This window comes from Hydractinia symbiolongicarpus, chromosome 3 (assembly GCF_029227915.1).
Source record: "Hydractinia symbiolongicarpus strain clone_291-10 chromosome 3, HSymV2.1, whole genome shotgun sequence".
In the NCBI taxonomy this organism is placed as follows: domain Eukaryota; kingdom Metazoa; phylum Cnidaria; class Hydrozoa; order Anthoathecata; family Hydractiniidae; genus Hydractinia; species Hydractinia symbiolongicarpus.
The window spans coordinates 21,980,279-22,001,439 of record NC_079877.1 but is presented as its reverse complement, the minus strand read 5'-3'; the positions used below and the strand labels follow the sequence as shown (position 1 = coordinate 22,001,439).

Genomic DNA, 21,161 nt, shown 5'->3' with positions numbered 1-21,161 from the left:
CAGGAGAGCGGGCAAAATTTCAAAGAACGTAGCCACAAGCAATCAAGAACGTCGTTTCTATGTAATTTACAAGTATTTTCGACTGGCCAAATTTCCTCATGATCTTTCTTTCAGTACCAACTGTTGCGTACACTAGCATGACCAACCTGATGGTCTGCTCCAGAATATTGGTCAATGTGATGCTGTTTGGAGAAATAACTATTCTTACAAACTATTCTTACAAACATGTCAAAGCTGCATCTGCTAAGAATAAAATTCATTTTAATTTTTTTTCAACAGTCGCATCGTTTAAAGTTCTGGAAAAAGGAACTGTTAAAAACATTAGCTTTCAAGAGCTTTCAAGGTTTATCAAACGTAAGAGGCTAATAAGTATATAAATGTATCCAATTTCCTGACGGAAAACGATTATTAAATCTATATACAATAAGTGATAAAACTTAAGAAAACAGTAACTATTATATTTCCTACATTTTTGCATCCAGTCACGCGGACAGTTGAAATAAAGCCTGAAAATTAGCGTTGTTACGAACTTCGTGATGCACCACAAAAAAAAAACCTTCAAAACGACATTGTTCCTTCGAAAGGGAAATATTTTCGTAAAGTAAGTTGTTTTACAATGAAGAAACGGACACAATATTAAAAACCAAAAAATCAGCATCTTAAGGAATAAGACTTTCATTTAAAGATTTTTATTATTGGCCATGTCAAACACTTCAAATAGAATTTTACTCGTCTACAAATTTTCACATCCATTCAAACAAAAAATCTTCAAAACTTCATATATTGGTAAGAGGTATATATACAATAATTTTAAATAGGCAAGCGTGACTTACAAAAATACGAACTATTGATTATTTCTTCACTTTACGTGAAGATATTTTTGTACAAAGTAAAATGGAAACGAGTAAAAATTTAATATGTATACAAAAGTTCCGTTTCGAACGTTATTTAATATTAACTCGTCTCAGGACGTTTTTATCATAGCATACCACCGAGTACTTTTAACATGTAACCTAACCTACTGAAGGGTGGATAAAGTGTCATTGGCAGCAAGCACAAAAAATAAAGAATAAAAAAATTAACATCACAAGAAAAAAATAACACATTTGAGAGTTAAATAGAATCAAAGTTTCAGTTTTAATATATGATTTTCACTGAAAAAATAGAAATATAGAAACATCACGCAAGGCATCTAAGAAAACTGCACACTTCACTTATAAAAAGTCCATCAAAAGTCAACCACAAGATATGCGAGATGTGCTTCTTAGTAGAGCCAGTCTAGAAATATTCGGTACCGGCGTAGTACCACAAGTAGAAAAATAATATTGCTGAAAAAATTAAAAATACAAAATAAAACTTTGAAATTTATAATTGAAATATAGAACTCAACATAAAAAATAACACTATTTTACTTAGTTTATACACAAATTCATCTGGCCTCATTATCGAACATTATATGGATTTAAAAAAGTGAATAATTTATTCGCTGCGAGTCCGTCGTAAAAAATCAACTAAAAAACAACTTAATAACAATGCATCATGACAAGCACTAATCGATCAGAACCGTTTAAACGAGCTTCGAGGTCTCTAACGGGAAAACTGTGAGTAGTTAAACCGACAAAAACCCAAGTAATATTTGGATGATACCAAAAAATTGGAATCTAGAAGCTCTTCAGGAATAGAGCGCATTGATTTGAAAGTTGAAGAAAATCCAATTCACAGCATGATACAAAACGGTTTAGTTGCTTGTCACTGCAATGATAAAAAGCCGATGCACATCAAAAAGAAAAAAAAACAGTGCAATGAGGTTTTAAAAAAAAACAATTAACTTTTAAAAATTCCGATTAAAGCAAGGCGAGCCATCGTTGCAAAATAACAAATGCTCATGTCATCATTTCAAATGGCTCAGTCCTCCTCTGACCGACACCGGAAATAAAAAGACTAACAAAAATTTATCAAAAAGTCACTTTTCAATGTAGCGTAAAAATGTCTGATTAAAAAATAAAAGAGAAGAAAAATGGAATTTAAGTATAAAAATACAGTTTAAAAACAAATACAAAAATATATATACGTATTAAAAACAACTCTCGCGCAACCATCATGAAGGTTCTTGCATACAAAAAGGGGTTCTGGACTTTGGCTTCTTCTTTTTAAACCACAATTTGTAAAAATTTAACAAAATATTATTAACGGTTTCTCACACGTTATGCTTGGGAAGCAGTAAATTGCGATATCTCAATTATATCTTTCTATTTTTTTTACCGATGCGTTTTTTCTTTAAAAGAGGTGACAGAGGTCGTGTGTACTCGGTCAACTGCTCTTGTTTAATGTACACTTATGTCTTGATTGTAATAAGCAACCAAACTAGCGCTGATGCGAACTTGTCGCGTGACTTCCGACTACCAGTAACTGTGAAGCAATGATTACTCATACTTGGTAGGCCCCGAAATACGAGGTGGATTCTACATATTCAATGTACGGCAAGTATTCCGGCTCAACGCCTACAGCGAGTTGGTCGCCCTTGAACAGTCTGAATACAGAAGATGTGAGCGTAGTATGAAACGCTCTATTACTACTCGTATGCTCCGCTTTTGTAGCATATGATCGTGAATATATATATTTCTTGTCACCTCTAAATAAGTAAACATAATGGACCAGAATACGGTCCATATCCTTGAATACTAGCGGATCAAAGTCGGCTTGAAAAAAAATCTGAGCATAAACGTTGTAAAAACCATCTTCAGGAATGGTAATCATTCCTTTATCCATAGTGAAGCCACCATTGATCATACCTATATTCCCCGTATGAACCCAGTGAGTAATAATACCTGAAAGAACGATCAGAATGTTAACAGCCACCAATAAGCATAATATTGAAAAAGGTTTTCAGTAACATCATAAGCTTCTTACCTTCTGGCTTTTTAGTGAGCGATTTTTGACGCTTGTAACCTGTGAGGTGCACCACTGGCTTATGTTTCATCTACAAAAAACACATTTTTAATGCCTAAATCATACCGACAACTTTCTAGTTGGTTACATATATCAATACTTACAGGCCGTATCCCTGATGGTCCCGATGGTCCCGGCGGACCTGCAGGTCCTGTTTTACCGGTAACACCTATTGCACCAACATCACCTCGAGGACCAGGTTTGCCTAAGTTAACGAAACAGTATTTTATGAGTCGTATTACAAAATTAAATGGGATTACAAGTAACTGTAAGCATATAAATACCTGTTTTTCCGCGATGTCCCCTCCCACCCGCTGGACCAGGTTGTCCAGGCGGTCCTATTGGTCCTAATTTTCCCTGTGCGCCAGGCTTTCCTGAAAGGGAGAAACAAAAATATTACTCAAACGGCTTGATCTTAAATGACTTAAGATAAAAGAGACAATATTTATTCCAGAACTCTTACATTTAAGTTAAATACAAGATTACATAAATTAGTAAATCAATAAGTTAGTCAATAGTTAGCATCATTAAAAAAAACTTGTACATCAAAGTGTGACTAAAGCATTTTACCTCCCCTTTTAGTTAACAAACTACTTTGTTTGTCTTTTTTAATGGAGGTGGGTAGTTAGTACGAAATATTATTGTTAGTATGTTAACACCCACCTCTCTTACCTCTACGACCTTTGGGTCCTAAAGAAAAACGTAAGTTACATATTAGTATTGTATTCTACGTTAGAAAGTAAACTTTTCTTACTTAAACCAAACCCTGTAAAAGTTATTTTGGTGAAACTTCAAAGAAAGAGGTGTTCCTAAACCAGCCAATTACCAAGGTGGGATTAAAAAGAAAGGAAACGTATCAGATAATTTGGTTATCATAGCAAGAAATCAATCTAATATGGGGAAATGAGCGCATTGAAATAAAAAAAACGGATTATAAAAAAGAACAATAGCCATTTTAAACCCATCTTTTAATATCATTTTCGCATTAAAAAAACATTTCTTTGTGAATAAATAAATGCTAAATAGGTTTAGGCTTATTAAATACTTTGATCTATTCAAATCACCATGGAAAAATTATGTCAATTATGATTAGTATATACAACATGTGGAGGACAACGCAGTATTTTTTCGGTGTCATGTGACGCGATAACTGCTGACGCTTGCACTATAATATCAAAATCAACATTTTTTTATCACGGAATGACATCAAAGTTTTACTAGTACGTATATTTAAAGTAAAATAACAAAAATAGCTATATTGTGAGTAAAATGGTAGCCAAATCGGTCATTAGTTAAAGTATGTACGAAATAGCGTTGCACAAAATTTTGTATGGCAGTTATAATGGGATAATTGCAACAAAACAAACCTCTTGGTCCACGACTCCCAGTACGACCTAAAAAACACAATATGTAGGACTGTTAACTATAGTAGTTGTCAATATATAAGTTTTAACATCATACATTAGTCGTCGTCATTCTTTCTTTGAAAGTACTTGATTAACAAGAGCTAATTTGAGATTTAACCACATTTATCAATCAACAGAAGTAATACTATCCAGATAAAAACGCATCCATCTAATTTAAGAAAATGTGTTACATATTTCAAAGGCCTACACAAACAATTATAAGAATGACACTTCGTATCACAGTCGAAAACCAGGCACGTTTCTGGTTACATCTAGTTTACACAGGGACCATAAAACTTTAGATGTGTGATTATTTTTTAAATTTTTTTATATGGGCGCTCAACCAATTTGAAGCACTGACAAAAGTACGCATCACAGAAAACATTCAATTACAGAGACAAAATAAACCCAAAGAAAAAATACAAAAAATGTCCAACAGTCTTACTTTACTGTATTTATATTTTATTATAACATTATAAATATTATCAGCAGGCAAGATATCAGAAAGAACTGACGTCAATGTCTTATTAAGTTTATCTGCTCTGACCAGAAAACCAATAATATTACCATTAGGTAAATAATGAAAATTTATTGAATAGAGTGGGCGTATATAAAACAACTTTTTTAATAACCAGAACAAAAAAAAAGAAAATTAAAAAAAAAACCGAAGGGTAGGTAGTGAATATTTTTGGTAAAAATCTACAGTAAGAATATATTATGAGTTAACATTGAAAATGTATAGGTAACTTACCACTAACATATTGAAAATAAATATATATATATATAAATAACTAATAATAGAAGATGTAATATATGAAAACTAGTCAGTGGTCCGTGGATAAAACCACGTGTTCGCCTGCATTTAATTCACCGCATTTCGTGTATCTTGCAACTGCGGTTACCATTTTGCAAAACAGACAGACGAATATGGGTATTATATTATAGATTATATATTCTTGCACGGGGATATATAAATACAAAAAAGTTGATGGCATTGACAACCCCTCAACCTTTAATCAAGAATGACTTCGTTTTACTATTAAACAAGAACATAACTAGACAACTGTGCATTGTTTGTGGTATTAGAAAATTTAAACCTGAATATTACTTTTTGTCAAGTCTCTCCCCTTATCATAGTGTGCTAAATTTATTCCATCAATATTAATTATTCATTAATTCACAAATTTCGAAAAAATGAATAATTAATATTATCATCAACAATTATCAAATAAGTCCTGGGGACCAGGTTGTAAAATAGATATAAAAAAATGGTTAGTCACACTTGCCATACCACTCTCACTGATCAAACTGATTCGATATAATGAATACAATTAAAAATAGATAGGTTTAGTTAACACTCAACAAAATAATGCAAACATGTTTTAGTGTAGGAAACAATAAAAAAACCTTTTTTTATTCCCACATTAAATGCTTTTTAACTATGAAGAAAACATCTAATATGTGAGACTTAAAATTGTTTAAAAGGGTTGTTGACAATTTATTCTACATTACTAACACAGAAGACAATGTCATCAAAAATCTACATCGAAAAGCCAACCCATATTGACACTTCTCATTCATAACTATAGTAAACCTTTCCAGTTAGCAGGTTAATAATAAAATTTAACAAGTGAAAATTGACAAAAGAGCATTGTGTTTAACATAAGAACTTCTAAATAATATAGACTGACATAAAAAACACTTAATCTTTTAGCTGAGTAACACAACATAAAATCCTGGGTTTTTTGTGTGTGTGATTCAAAAAAATTCTCAACTCATATATTCTTCACTATAAACAAAATTTTTTACAGGCAACCAGTTAAGAGATGATTCAAAAAATATTTTTTTCTATTAATAAACTTTATAAAAATAAAAAGAAGAGTTTTCAAATGTTCATTATTCGCATAAAGGAATATTACATAATGGACAGTTTTTACACAGGACTTTGGATACATTCTATCAGGGTCAGTAGTTTCAAAAGTAAAAAAAAATTGAATCTACACCTCTTGCCAGGTTTCTTGAAAAAGTAACCAATTTTAATATTTGGCCCACGCAGTAAAACAAATGAAATGCATGCCACTGAAGATTGCAATAGCTTGGGAGAAAAACACTGAAAATAACCAATATAAATAAATATAAAATTTCTTAAGACTAACCGATTTCACACAGGATTGCAAATAATTGTTTTTTATTAATTTAGAAAGTCTTGGGAAAATTCACTGATGACAAATAACGTAAAGAAAACATGTAAAAGTTACCATAAAACATTAATGATATTTTATTTTCACAAAATGGTTTAAAAACTTCGTGAAAAAAAGGTTTAATACTCATGTGTCCTTTATCAATGACAGAAGTTCATATTTCCAAGTAAGAATTGCTACCCTTTGTATTCTTACTATTAAACAAAAAACAGACTAAAGAGTCTAATTTTATTGCAGAATGTCTTTATAACAAACTTAATTGGACAATCTTGCAAAAAAGTTGGTCAGAAACTGATGCGTCATCACAAAAGTGAAAAATAAACATTACTCTTCCTGCATGGTAACTAATACATCCGTTGTCAGTACAGGCATCTCTGGTAAGTTGTCTACAGGGAAGGTTTCAAATGTTTTAAGGTTAAATTTTGTCCAATTGGCTACTACACCTATCACAACATAGATTTACACGTTATGTGGTGCCGTAGATTAGTGGTTATAGATCTCCTACTTTGTGCGGGAGATCGGGGTTCGATTCCTCTTGACAGCGATTCAACATGGGTTAACCCATGCCATGTGAGGGAAATTGAGGAGATGGCACACTGTGTGGGCCGTTGGATGTTGCCGGGAGTTGTCTAGTAGAGGGGGCCGTAATTGGGTCTGCGTAGCTCAAAAATAAGCAATAAATACTCTAGCACTCTCCATCTAAGCCATGGCCCCTCCTGGAAATAATAGACAGGGTATATCCCTCGATATTTGTGAGGCTAGCCATGTAAAATATGCACATCTATTTATCTATTTATCTATAACATTTTTGTCACCATATTTGATTATCAAATCGTTTCACTTTATCAGTAAAACACGTGATATGACCCTTTACTAAAACAAAAATTAATTTATAAGTATTATTTGACCACAAAAAATATACATAGTGCAAAATTAAAAAGATAAGTCAAAGTTACTTACATCAATTTCAACTCCGAAAAAGGTGAAATGGACATGTTCAAAAATAGGTGGCAGAAATTTGCCTAAAATTGGACATTTTTATTCTTGTGAGTTTTTTATCTCTGGTTTGCAAGTACTATAAAATTTCACCATTACTTTTTGTAATATTTAAAGAAAAATTATTACGCTATCAGGACATATATTTTAAATCTTTTTAGGTCAATTATTCACAAAGATATAGCCAAAACGCCTGTGGACAAAAAAAGGATAAAAAAATCACACCCCTTAAAAGTCAAAAGGATAAAATTTTTATAACACCTTTTGAAGTTGGTTTTCAGCCATAATTTTCAACTTGAGGATAAATTATAACATTATGATCCTTATTGCGCTAAAAAAATTCTAAAAAATCACAAAAATGATAAAAATATCACACTTCTTTTCTTAGAATTTTTACCTCTCCACTGTATAATATGCCAAAACATATGGGAAAATTTAAAGAAATACTGAAGTTGAATAATAATTCTATAATAAACAAATTAGACTCAGAAATTTCATTCATGAACAAAAATTGATAAAAAACTCAACTGATATAAAATATTTCTTAAAATAAGCTACTTTATAATTAAAAAACAAATATGGATGATTACTGGTTAAAATGGAACCCATTTTTGTTCAAGATGGGTTTATAAAAAATAACTGCTCAAGGTAACTGAATTTTAGTGAGAAGACAGCACTCAAGGGAAGAAAAAGGGTTACTTGTCACAAACTTGAGAAATTAATAAAAAATTACCAAAAAATGTGAAAATTTACCCTTTTTCTGGTTTTGAATACTAAATTATCAATTTTAACTAAAAAACAATTACTGTACATGATATAAGTATTTAAACCATTAAGTTTTTGTTATATGGATTTATAATGGACTTATTGGTATATTGGTACCTTTTTTGATATATGTGATAAAGTTATCATTATTTTGTCACGAAGTATGTGAACTTACTGCCCTGAAAAGAATTTTCTCTAATATATTACTGATATGATCTGCACTATTATGTTGGATAATTTTACTAACTGATCCCAAGAAATAAGGTAAGAAAGTCACAATGTGATATTTTTACCATATTTCTGTTTCTGATAACTTTTCGGCTGATACTATGGTAACAATTGATTTCAAATGTGCAATGCTATATTTTCTAAAATTTTCAAAATGATTAAACAAAAATCGATAAATTTATCACAAAAAAACAAAAATGGGCATTTTTGAGCATGTCCAAATACTGTTAGGAAAGATGTAGTTTTGTAAAAGAATTCTTGTTCATACAGTTTATGTGTGTTCTTGTAAAGAGTGTCCATAAACAAATTTAGGAAAAAAATCTGTTTCATTTGATCATTGAAATTTAGTTGCACTATAACCCAAACACAGCAAGATAATCCCCTTTGGCAGAAGAACAATGGAAAAGGACCGTCACTTAAATTTAGATGACGTCCGCAAGCACCTGACAATACACAATTTTAGGATATTTTTTACCCTGTGTTAAGAAATTGTATAGGATAGTCTACTTTTGACAAACGGATATTGATTTTTAAAGTTTTTGATGGCATCATTAACCTGTCTCCTGTTCCGAAACAAAGTATTGATCAAAGTGTAGAAAATTAGTCCCTGCTGGTACTTAGTTACACACACAGGATGCTTCAGTTACTTCAACATGTTTCTAAGTTATTTGGTCTTAAACTTAAATGTGCAATGCAATAGCTTCAGTAATTTATTAAAAAAACATTGAAATCAATTTGATTTATCAATGCTGTGATGTAGCATCAAAGTAACTAATTTGTTGTTGTGTAATTAAGATACATTTTCTCACATGTTTTTAGGAGAAAGGTGCATATCCACACTTCCCTGTAATACTATAATTTATATGTAGAACTATAGTTTATGCGATATATACATATTTAACACAGTGTGCGGTGACCCTAATACTGAAAGGAATTATAATGCATTGGTAGAAAATTATCTGTCATCTCATAAATGAATTAGGAGAAAATTACAAACACTGGTCAAAGTTATTAAACTTTTAAATTGCTTCAGTGCTAATGTGATTAGCAGCGATGACATTATAAAGAGATAAAATTAAATTTACCACTAACAAAAGTTTATTTACCATGAAAGCCTATCTAGAATAAATAATTTTACACAAAAATGTTTAAAAAAAATAGTGAGCTTGGAAAGTCCAAAAAAGATCCAAAATTTGTTTTATGGTGTTGTTTACTTTTACAGACTTCCAAATGAATGATTATGTTATGGTTTTAGAAGAGCCTTGTCATATTATTAATTAATATAAAAAACAATCTTCCTGCCTGTAGATACCATAATCGCTCGAATAAGTTGCACACAAATGTCAAGTTTACATCAGTATTCTAACAAAATGCTAATTTATAAAATACACAACAATTGATGACTTTTTCACACTATCGAATAATTGAATTGCCTCCTATGGACAAAAAAGTACAGTGTTTAATCAGTTTCTTTTAGCATATCTCTATAATACTACAAGCTTCTTTATCAACTAAGCTAGAATATAAGACATTATAATCTTCCAGCTAGTATTACTGTCAGATGTATACAAAATAAACTTATTCTACACTATACCTTCCACTCTGTGCAATAAAAAGATCTATAAAAAAATCAAAAATATACTTTCGTTGTACCCTTAAATTAAGCCCTTTCTACAAAAAACCTGGTCAAAAAATATAAAAATTTGTTTGTTAAGAAAGACATCATAAAACTCACACCATTTTATATTTTGTTCGTTTTACTTGTGCATGTCTTATTTAAAAAGCTGTTTAAATGAAAATATTTTACCATGTTTTGTTACAAAACCTTATTGATATACGAAAATTTGAATAATTTATAATTACTGCATCAACCAGTAGACTACACATATTCTCAATTTTAAAAGCTTTTAACTTAAACCCAGTATTATGAGCTCTACAATTATTAAACTTAACTCAAAAAAATAGAAAACATTTGGGAAGCTAGAGGTTATGCACTGCCTAATATTATGATACACTATTTAGAAAAAGCAATAATTATACTAGCCTAGTTAATTATAAGCTTTCTTAAAGGACATAAAAATTCAGTTTCTCTCATACGAAAGATGAAACCAATGTGTCAAAGCAAACCCCTAAAATTCAAATCAACAATTGAACAAAATAATTTCTTAGAGCAAACCCAAATCAAAATCAACCAATGAGAACTTAGCCAGCAGGATCTAAAAAATATGAGAATTATTTATATTTGTTTGGGTAAATAAGGCCATTTGCGCTTAAAACAAAGAATTTCCTGATAATGATTGTCTGAGTAAAGAACAGTAAAAATAGCCAAAATCATGGTCAGTAGTCTGACTACAGCAAATTTGTTTGCAACGCAGCCTAGTTTTTTCCACCTCAACTATCCCGATTTCCCGGTGGTTAAGAAAAATTATGCTGGGTTTCCTTGATGACACTTGCAAGCCTAATGCTTGATATATTCTTGATAAATAGTCCTTCATTTTTAAGAAACCACAAAAGAAACTTTTGATACAAATCACAAAATAATTAAGCAAACCTAGACTATCTAAGTTGTGTTGGTTCTAAACTCAAATTTCTCTGCATCAACTCTATCTCCTCCTGCAAAGTATTTCTTTGTTTTATTCTGGGCTTTATACCAGAAACCATTAAGTCTACCCAATTTTTCCCCTGTAAATGATAAAAATTATGCTAAAAACTTTAGTCTATGTTATTAGACTTTCTATTCAGTCTTTTAAATAAAATGGATCATTGAAATTACTCTTGTGTATCAGTATTTTTAACTTGCATATTTTTTTCTACAAAATGTACCTGGTGTGTATCGTTTCTCACCAGCCAAAAATATTTGTTGGAAAAAACCTTAAGCTATTAAAAAGCTTGTTTATTGAACATGTATTAATTATATATCAGAATGTGAATTAGCAATTGCAGCTTCATTACTGCATACCCCTTTTTGTTATTATTTTTTGCTTTGTTTTCAATTGTCTGCTCCTGTATGTCACAAGAAAAAAATTTGCCAAGTGGAAATTAAAACAAGGATCATAGTGAGAAATCACTTTTGTATTTTACAATCATTTACGTAGGTTTGTAAAAACAGATTTGACTTGACTTGAGTTTGACTTAATAATGCCTGAATTTGGTTGTTGTATATACAGTGTGAATGAAGCACCTAAATTCCATTTGTTAATTCAATCGAAACTTACCTATACAAGTACAGTTCGTATTATTTGATAGCATGATATGGTCAATATTCAACATAGGAATTGGGCTGCTTTGATGGATTGGTCTTTCCTGCATAAGTAAACAAACAATAATAAAAAAGCAACCAATAAAATGTTGTTATGCAAATCAGTTGCACGTTTTTGTTAAGTCTGCCTTAGTTTTATTATATATAAAAAGCAGGTAAGATATGGCTTTGCAAATGTCATTAAAGGAATGTTGCCAGTAAGATTACTTTTCTTGTTCTTTTTTTCAAGAGCAGTAGACACCGTAGTAAAGCAAAATCAATTTAAAAGTAATTCAAAAACACCCTATATATGTCACTTTGTCATTAAAAGTAATGTTTTAGTTAGCTACTAGCTACACCTTGGTTAAGACTTACCGTGACATCATGATCGTCAAGTACTTCCAGAACTTCCAGTAGTCTTGGCCTTTTTGGTGTTGTATCAATATGTTTTTGAGTTACTGGATTTTGGGTAGTTGACATTGTTGGGTTAGGTAAATTATTTTTGTTTCCAATGATATAATCTGTTGAAGGGTTTTCTAACACACTTTTAGTCCTTCGTGAAGACAATAATTTAACACTTGATTTTAAATTATCCATTAACACAAAAAGTATAATAATAAGCACTATACATATGATGTTGAATAATCCTTGAATCAACAAATATTTTTTCCAATTACACTTGCAAGATGTGGCTCCATCTAAGGTTACCTCCGAATTTGACTTCTTGGCTATCGTTGTCTTCTGTTGGGACCTCTCACACGAGGCCATTTCACCTTAGCGATGTTTTAAAAGTCTTTAAATATTAAGTTTAATCAATCACATTCAATAATATTTTATCAACATATGCCAACCTTTCTATAAATATTTTTTTAAATACAAACAAATGTATTATAATTATAGAATGAAACTCGGATTTTAATTTTCTTCTCCAAAAGTCAACAACGAACCACTTTGAACGTAGCTTTTGTAAATACTTATGACGGTAAATTAACGGCCCGTATCTTAAACAATGCACGTGGAGTTGACAATAGAACAACAATACCATCCAATCATATAACAATGTTAGTTGATTAATAAAAGTAGTTTATCAATGAATTATTAGCCGAGGCTCTTCTCACTGAAAGTAAGCAAAACATTAGTTACATCTCCCAGTTACGATTACAAAAAAAAAAAAAGAAAAAAAAGGAACGAATTAAAATATTGTTCGAAAACCCGACTCAATACGAAGCAGAAGAGAAAATGTTCGAACATTGAAAAAAATATGTACAATCATTAAAATTGACTGATTTTATAGTTTTCATTGTTCTCTTGTTGAAGTTTGGTAGTAAAAGGAAAAAGCCTAAATTTAAACTTTTGTGGTCATTTTTGATCTGGAAATTAGTCGGCAAAAAGGGTTTAAATTATTAATTAAAGCTTGCTTCTCCCACCAGTAAAAAATGTACAAAAATCAAACCACCATTCGCTATAGGTCCTTGATTTTGTTAAAAAAAACTTTTTTCTAGTAAATAGTACATGTAATTTTCAAAAAAAAAAAATCACTTCTCGTTTTAAATATTTGCTCAAAAATTTCGAATTTTTAAATAAATTGATGCTTGATTGGTGTGTCTGGAAAAAATGTTCTGAAAAAGATATTCATGTTTTTAGATTGCTTTTTTTGTTTGTGTTTCACTTTTTTTCTTCGAATTACTTTACACCAATTGTTGCCTGAAATTAGTTGATAATTAATAACAATGTTACTGCATGACTACTCTTTGTCACAATAGCACCAGTTCTAATTTTGAGCCCAAATCATACCGCGAAAACAGTGTTTTGTTGGGGATAGCAAAATGATAAAAATTATAATGTCATCCTATTTTTATAATGTCCTAATTTACGCTCAATACTAAACAATATCGGTCTAAACTATCATTTCAAAAAAATTGATGTCACTATATGCATGTTAGTGGTAGTGGAAATTTCAACAAAACTAAAAAATAATGATACTGACATACGACGGCAGTTTTTGAAATCTTGACAAACCGTTACCAAGGTTTACTAAAACGAGGTCAAGTAAATATTGCAATCAAGAAAAAAGTGCTTTTTTGAAAAAATGTTGGTTCGCCTTCATCAATTTTTCATATACCCTTTATGTAACGGTTATAAAGACAACTTTAACAACGTTACGACGTTATATTTTGGATTTCGTTATTTCAACAAAATTAAAAAGATATATTTTAAAAATAAATTATACATAAAGAAAACGATTATGATCAGTAGATAACTAAATGACTTTTATTTCGCAAAAGAATTCGTAAGATAAGAAAAATAAGTCGGCATAAAAAAGTCAGGAAAAACTTTTCTTTCTTTATCGACACCATGCAATATTGGACATCAACGCGCGACGGTCTGGCTACCCTCCGCGAGACAGAGATGTACTTGTTAATAGTTAGTTACCAGGTCTCACTCGTTAAACTTTCGGATCCCTGGAAAACATTTTGGGAACAAAGAAAATCAGGTTAGCCAACATAATTAACTTTTCAGGATAAATTAGATTATTTTATTTCGAAATTTATTATTTTTTCTGTTATAATCATAAATAATAAGAAGAATAAGAAGAACAAAAAACGACAGTATAAAGGAAAAGAGAAAAAAATTAGGAAGCTCCAAAGAGATCTGACAACTTTGTGTTTTTTTAGTTTTTTATGCTGCTTGTAATGGAAGGTGTGACAAAGTGATGGCAGTAAACATCTAAAAGAAGAAAATAATTAGCGGGATGTTCCTCCTCGCCAAAAAAATAATTTCCTTATTGAGACATACCAATTAAGAAAGCATTATTTTTCTTGTCCTTGCTACAAACCTCTTTTCAAAGACAATAGCATTGGGATAATAATTACTATGCTGTTAACAAGCCTACGATAAACATCAAAATGTTTAAAAGTGTCTAGACCTCTTGATTTTATAAGAAAAATGGTCCTTTGGTTTTAAGAACTGTTCCAAACCACATGTAAAATTAGTATCGCCGTTATAAAGAAAAGGGCACTGAATAATTTCTGATGTACGCAAATTTCTAAATTTTCGACTGTCAGAAAATATCTTATGTTTTGCCTCTGTTAACCGTCAATATACTGATCTTTTTAGGGAAAAGGATTGAGCGATAGAGTTTTTGTTCTTATCTCTCCTCCGAGGTTTTTTTTAACTGAATACATATATATATTTTTAAAACAACTTATTCTATATCCAGAAGTTGCGCCACCTGGAAAGTCTACTGTTTTCTCACACATTCAAGAGCTAAACAGTTAAATAAATCGAAGTATCTTGTGGATAAAAAATTGTCGCAACATGGGTGATTGTGCTAATTAAAATGGATGATGCAAGCATCTGAGATAAATGTCTCAGTACTTTTAACTTGCTTTTCATAACCCTTCCTTCCGTTTTTTTGAGTCTTTACCATCACTCGATAAAAAAAGGAGATTTCAGATTCCATCGACGTCACACATGTATTCATGCTTAAAAATTCTTGAGATTATAATTTGCACAGTCAACAAAAATCACGTGTTTTTATAACAATCATTCCAATGACGCATGCGCATAACATTTCTAAATAATTAATTGATCAACTGACGTATAGCCCATAAAACTTTGCCAAAACCCTTCGTTATATTGATTTAATGATTTTAACTACTTTCGTAAACTAACCAAACAATCTCAGATTATATGCACTACATACACCTTGGTGGAAGAACGACTGTGATGTTGTTGAAAGTCTTTCAACCTAAGAGGTAACTTCACAAGGATGAAAAATTATTAATACAACTTAATTTAAAGTCATATTTTGCTACCGATTTTAAAATGAACTGAAAAAAAAGGAGTTTCTTGTAATGTCTTCCCCACATGAAAAATACGGCGTTTTGTGACTAATCACGTTATTTCCTTTAGTAACAGGTTTTTCTATAAAATATGGCACGTTTTCTTTTTGAAACGCCATTTTTTCCTTTACAGGAAAAATTTCTCCTTTGGCGGAGGCGCAGTGAAGAAGTTATTTGACTAAGAACACTTATTTTTCACGAATATACGTATAAAATATATCTTTATCCAGCAAAACATTTAGTAACAATTAAATATGAAAATACTATTTTTTAGCGTACACGTAATCTTATCCTACAAATGAACCTCGAAAAAGGGCAATCCCAATGTTTTTGCGATTCAGTGGCTTAATTACACAGTTATGTCCGTACCATTGAGAAACAATGTAAACTTGTAGAGGTCGTTAGGTTTTTTGGAGAAATAGTCTATGTGCCTTTCCTGAAAAGTTTAAACTTTATCTAAATACATAAAACGTCTTTCTTTATGTTTCAACAATCGTTTCAACAAACATTCGACCGAAATACTTTTAGACTGGTTGATTAGCTTTGTCAATACTGACAATAATAAAGAAATATGATTGCATATAAACCACGTCCTATCTTTAAGAAAAACTCATTTGCGTATCATCATACATACAGGTCATCTACACAATCAAATTTATATGATTATCAGTTTATGTCATATAAACATATGATCATCAGTATATGTCAGTCAGTCAGTATATGTCAGTCAGTCAGTATATGTATATATGTATATATGTCAGTATATATATACATTTCAAGTTATCATAAAAATTGTGATTTTCCTCCTTTCACGCCTAGCACACACTTTCGAAAAATAGTAAAAGTCTGTAAAAGTAAAATACAGTTTAACATCCTTATGGACGTATCAACGTTAATGATTTCCTTCTTCACGAGACTTAATCCAGTTCTGCCCCAAGGTAAAATAGTGATATATTAAAAGAAAAAGTGTTTTACTTGCGATACAAATTCAATGAGCTGTGCAAGTATAAGTTTGCGTAAGAACTAGTAACACAATTGTTAAGACAAAATAAAATAAAAAACTCACAAGCTGTTTCCTCTTTAATACATTGTTTCTATTAACGGCTGGCAAATTCCCGTTTTTCATTTCTGTTTTAGCTGATACAAATTAACAATTTATTTCTTGAAAAGTTTGATTGGTAATGATCACCTCTTTTGATGTATTACTGCCACATATATGAGGAAATACATTCTGTCTATTTAGCATGCTAACAGCGACTTTATATAAAAGTAGAGAAGTGAACTAACTCTTTGTTAGGTTGTGTCAAATAAGAAAACAAAATTTAAATCGAATACATTCACTTTCTTTATAAATTGTATTTTCGTTTCAGCGCAAAATTATCTTTTACAAAACTGAGTTAATATTGAAACGGTAATTATACTTCGTAATTTCAGCTTTTATTATTATGACGAAGAAATGAAATACAAAGATATAGATATATTTGGTTAAAACTGTTCGTTGTAGAATGACTTACGAGGGTCACAAGGCGTCGTAATCTCTGCTTTATATCAAACAAAAAACCTGTACTTTCGATATTATTTTCCCCTAGAAATAAAATAGAAAAAATATTAGAAAGTAAAAAATATAACATCAAAGGATTTAATCGTTCTGTTTAAAGTACTTTCCTTATGACTGCGACTGAATAAGTCATTTGTGAGCGTATCATTCATTACTTAACAAAAACGTGTGATAAGAGTAGGGAGGCGGGGAATTCTAACACCTTATTTCTTTTTATGATTGCAAGGCCACTTGAAGGGTAAACAAGAAGCGTGTTCTTCACCAGAAGCAAGTATGAGGAAAGTAGAAACGCCCACAGAAGCAAGCATGAAGAAATTAGAAACGCCCACAGAAGCAAGTATGAAGAAAATAGAAACGCCCACCTAAGCAAGCATGAAGAAAATAGAAACGCCTACAGAAGCAAGCATGAAGAAAATAAAAACGCCCACAAAGTCTACATATAGAAAGGAACTCATGTACACATCAGGACCACCAAGGTCGACCAAAAAAAGTTCTATTTCTTTAGTTCTAAAGACAAATTAAGAACAGTTTTTAACAATAAGAGTAAAAAAAGATAAATAGGTTGTGTGATTAATGCTAAGAACGATGTCTTTAGAACTAGAGAAGAGGATGGGGACTTCAAGATCGATCAAAAAATATAAAACCGCAAGCAATTGAACCATTATAGCTGCAGTTTATTAATTGTGGATATTTAGAAAAGCAGTCACAGACATTGGTAAAGTTGGCTTTGGACAATTGCGAGGGTATTTAAGCTTGGTTTCCATTATGGGTTAACGTGGGTTAACGCAAGTTAATTTCAATGAGATAATTTTCTAACCCACGCTAATTTAAGTGGAAACATGTAGAAAAAAAACAGACAACAAAAATTACCTCACATTAAACTATGGGTTAAGGTGATATTGGAATCACCAAAGTTTCATTCTAAGATTGCCCCATGAATTCGAAAAAGGTCAACAAATACTGACAATTTGCATACAAGGTATAAAGAGGGAAATGCGCTTAACAATTGTATTTTTTAAAAGAGGGATAATAAAAGTTAATAATAAGTTTAAAAATAGTATAGACTTTATTATTTTATTTAATTAACGATAAAACGACGAAAAAGGATGTCATTCCTGAAAGAAGTAAAAAAAAAATTTGTGACTTACGTACCCCGAAAACCAAGCTCTTTGGAGCCATGAAGTATGTCACTGGGGATGTTACTATGGAACAAAACACATGGTCTGCTTTGAGGAACACCACTAGAGTATCATATATGTTTCTGCACACCTGTGCTTTTTAACAACATGGTAGAAAATCGATTCCGCATAATTTTTGACAAGAGGGAGTTGGACAAAAACAAAAAGACATTAAATTTTGTTGGGAAAAAACTCTTCCATCCATATAAGACATTAATGTGGTTCAAGAATTCAAGAGACCTGAGTTGAACTAACGAAAGAAAGCGAAAAAGAAGACCTGGAAACGAGATTATTCTTAATTATGTTTTCTTATTAAACAAAAACTAATTTCGCGATACCAAGACATAATTACTTCCAGCAATAGCTGCGTTGTAATCACACTCACTAAATAAATAAGAAACACGTGCGTAGTTTGGATGAGTAAACAGCGTTATCATGTTTCGATCATTTGCGTGTTACGATAAGAGACGTTAACAGAAAAAACAACATTCTGTCATTTCCACCAACGATGTTTCTCTCCACATATCAAATCCTGAAAATTTATCTCATAACTTAGCAAAATTTTTGTATGTACATACTGAAGATATATTATAATACCGCCATTTTTCTTGCTGAAATTGCTCACCGTATTTATTAGTTTTAAAATAATGTATACGCAAATCAGCCATTAAAAATCGCGTTGCTAAGCAACAACAAGGCCTTCTTAACCTCATAAACGAGAACTTATTAAAGACATTGTTAACTATCATAGCAACAATATAAAAAACGATTTATCATTATTTTTTAAAAATCCGGTTTACAAGAAACTTCAGTACTAGATCATCTGAGATTGAAAAACATAATTTGAATTATCAAGAAAGGTGTAATGAAGCTGATGAAGAACTCGCGAAACATGTTCAAATAGAAACAAACACACCCAGATGGAGAACTTGCGAAACATCGTCATATAGAGACAAATACACCCAGATGGAGAACTTGCGAAACATGTTCAAATAGAGATAAACACACCCAGATGAAGAACTTGCGAAACATCATCATATAGAGACAAATACACCCAGTTAAAATTAAAAGGTGAAAATATAGTAGCTTCGGAGTTGTCTTGTTTAATCTCACTATAGAACATGTTAACGTTTAAGTCCAGTGCACTAATTTTTTGTTAGATTTTAAAACGTGTTTATCTCGCCCCTGGTAGCAAATTATAACGGTTTTGAAAAACTGTTTTAAGCTGTTAATTATAATGGCATTATGATGTTGTTTACTGATTAACTAATATATAAGTTTAGTTGATGTCCTTTGTAAAAATAGCATAGGTCGAGTGGGAAAATGTATAAGGAAAACCTTCATTTCTATGACATTTTTCCATCGGAACAGTATGCCTACAAAAACATTGTTGTGAAAAGAAATTTTGTGTCAGGTTTGCAACTAAAACAATTAAATCTTATGAATTTTTACTGGTGATGTATCGATTAGGCGCTTCAGATGTTTTATGTTTTTTTATCAGAACGTTAGTAGTAAAAACGTAGGACTGTTCTAGACAAAAAGAAGGCGGAGGCCAAAATTTTTGACAATAGAATTATTATAAAAAGATGAGCGGGGGGTTATGAAAGTTGTCAAATTAATTTGCTTTTGTAATCTCCTCTCCAGCACTCTCTTTAACTAGCACGTCATTTCACATAGTCAAAAAATAACTAACATGTTAGCTATGGAAGAAAAAAGCATGCGATTACTGTGCCAGGGATCTTTATTTTTCGCCCTCTTTCTGGTTATAGCGCCCTCTCTCTGATTACAGCACCCTCTCTCTGATTATAGCGGCCTCTCTCTGATTATAGTGTTAAATTAATCCGAAGAAATAAACAGGTCCAAAATTATTCTAGTTTTCTGAAGAAAGTAAGTAGGACATGTCAATACATATACTCAAGGGTTGGCTTCTGCAGCTTATGATTTCAATCCAAACCTTCTTTGCAATAAACGCCGTCCTCGAATACACTTCGCTACTTATAAAACAGCCCCTAAGAAAGACTCTCTTAATTCAATATTTAACACAAAATGTAGAGAATCCTTTTCCAAATTATTGCTTCGAAATGCAATTCCTCTGGAAACTAAGAAATGGCAATGTGTCAGACACGGCGTCGCCGAAACTAGAAAAGCTGAGAGCCACGATCTTACGATAAACATGTCAAAAACAAAAAGAAATAGTCGTACGTTATGTTGATAGGCTTCTGATGTCACGAATATTTTGTTAGATAAAAGAAGGCTGCACAGGCTCAAATGTCGTAGACACGTGTTAAAAAATGGCGCCTGGCACTTATTGAAAAAACGAAAAAGCGAAAACTTATATTATTCGTTGCGTCAGAGAAAATTGCAAGAGGATTTACATGTCCTGCATTGCTCTTATTTATGGCAAAATTTGGACTTGCGTTGTTCTAATTTTTAAAAACATAGGATGCAGGTTTTTAAAGATTTTTCTTACAATGGACCAAGACCACCCAGAAGTCAAGGTACAAAAAATTACCCACTTTATTGCAACAATATAGACAACCTGTTAATAATTATTTTTATTATTTGCTACATTATTGATACGTAAACATATCATGCTTATTTTTTTCATTTTTTTTTAAACTACGGTTTGCAAAATAAAATACATAACAGTGAAATCAAAAGTTTGTTTTGAAGAGGAAGCAAAGACAACACGAGGGACTGTCCTTCTTGAAAATGATATACTAAATATCCTTAAAAAGGTAATTAATACCTCTAAAAAGAATTTAAAGCCATCGTTGTTGCCTCAACAGACTTTTGG

The 21,161-nt window shown here is 31.3% G+C and overlaps 1 protein-coding gene and 1 long non-coding RNA gene across 3 annotated transcripts; one reads left to right on the top strand and one right to left on the bottom strand.

Annotated features, from left to right (window-relative positions):
* Positions 1-370: 370 nt before the first annotated feature.
* Positions 371-16,917, bottom strand: LOC130636200 (collagen alpha-1(XXVII) chain A-like). Of its 2 annotated transcripts, XM_057445841.1 has the most exons (9): positions 16,695-16,917; positions 12,159-12,900; positions 11,761-11,848; positions 4,317-4,343; positions 3,613-3,639; positions 3,234-3,323; positions 3,054-3,154; positions 2,911-2,980; positions 371-2,828 (listed from the first exon to the last, which is right to left on the bottom strand). In XM_057445841.1, exons 2-9 carry the CDS (start codon positions 12,549-12,551, stop codon positions 2,428-2,430), a joined length of 1,197 nt encoding a protein of 398 aa, XP_057301824.1. In that variant the 5' UTR covers positions 12,552-12,900; positions 16,695-16,917; the 3' UTR covers positions 371-2,427. The 2 variants fall into 2 exon arrangements, with proteins under 2 accessions (XP_057301824.1, XP_057301826.1); XM_057445843.1 differs by lacking the exons at positions 3,613-3,639; positions 16,695-16,917 and having other exon boundaries at positions 12,159-12,946.
* On the top strand, positions 15,278-19,457 carry LOC130636201 (uncharacterized). The gene is made up of 2 exons (XR_008982237.1): positions 15,278-15,541; positions 17,413-19,457. It is a non-coding gene; the product is annotated as an uncharacterized LOC130636201 (long non-coding RNA).
* Positions 19,458-21,161: the final 1,704 nt, after the last annotated feature.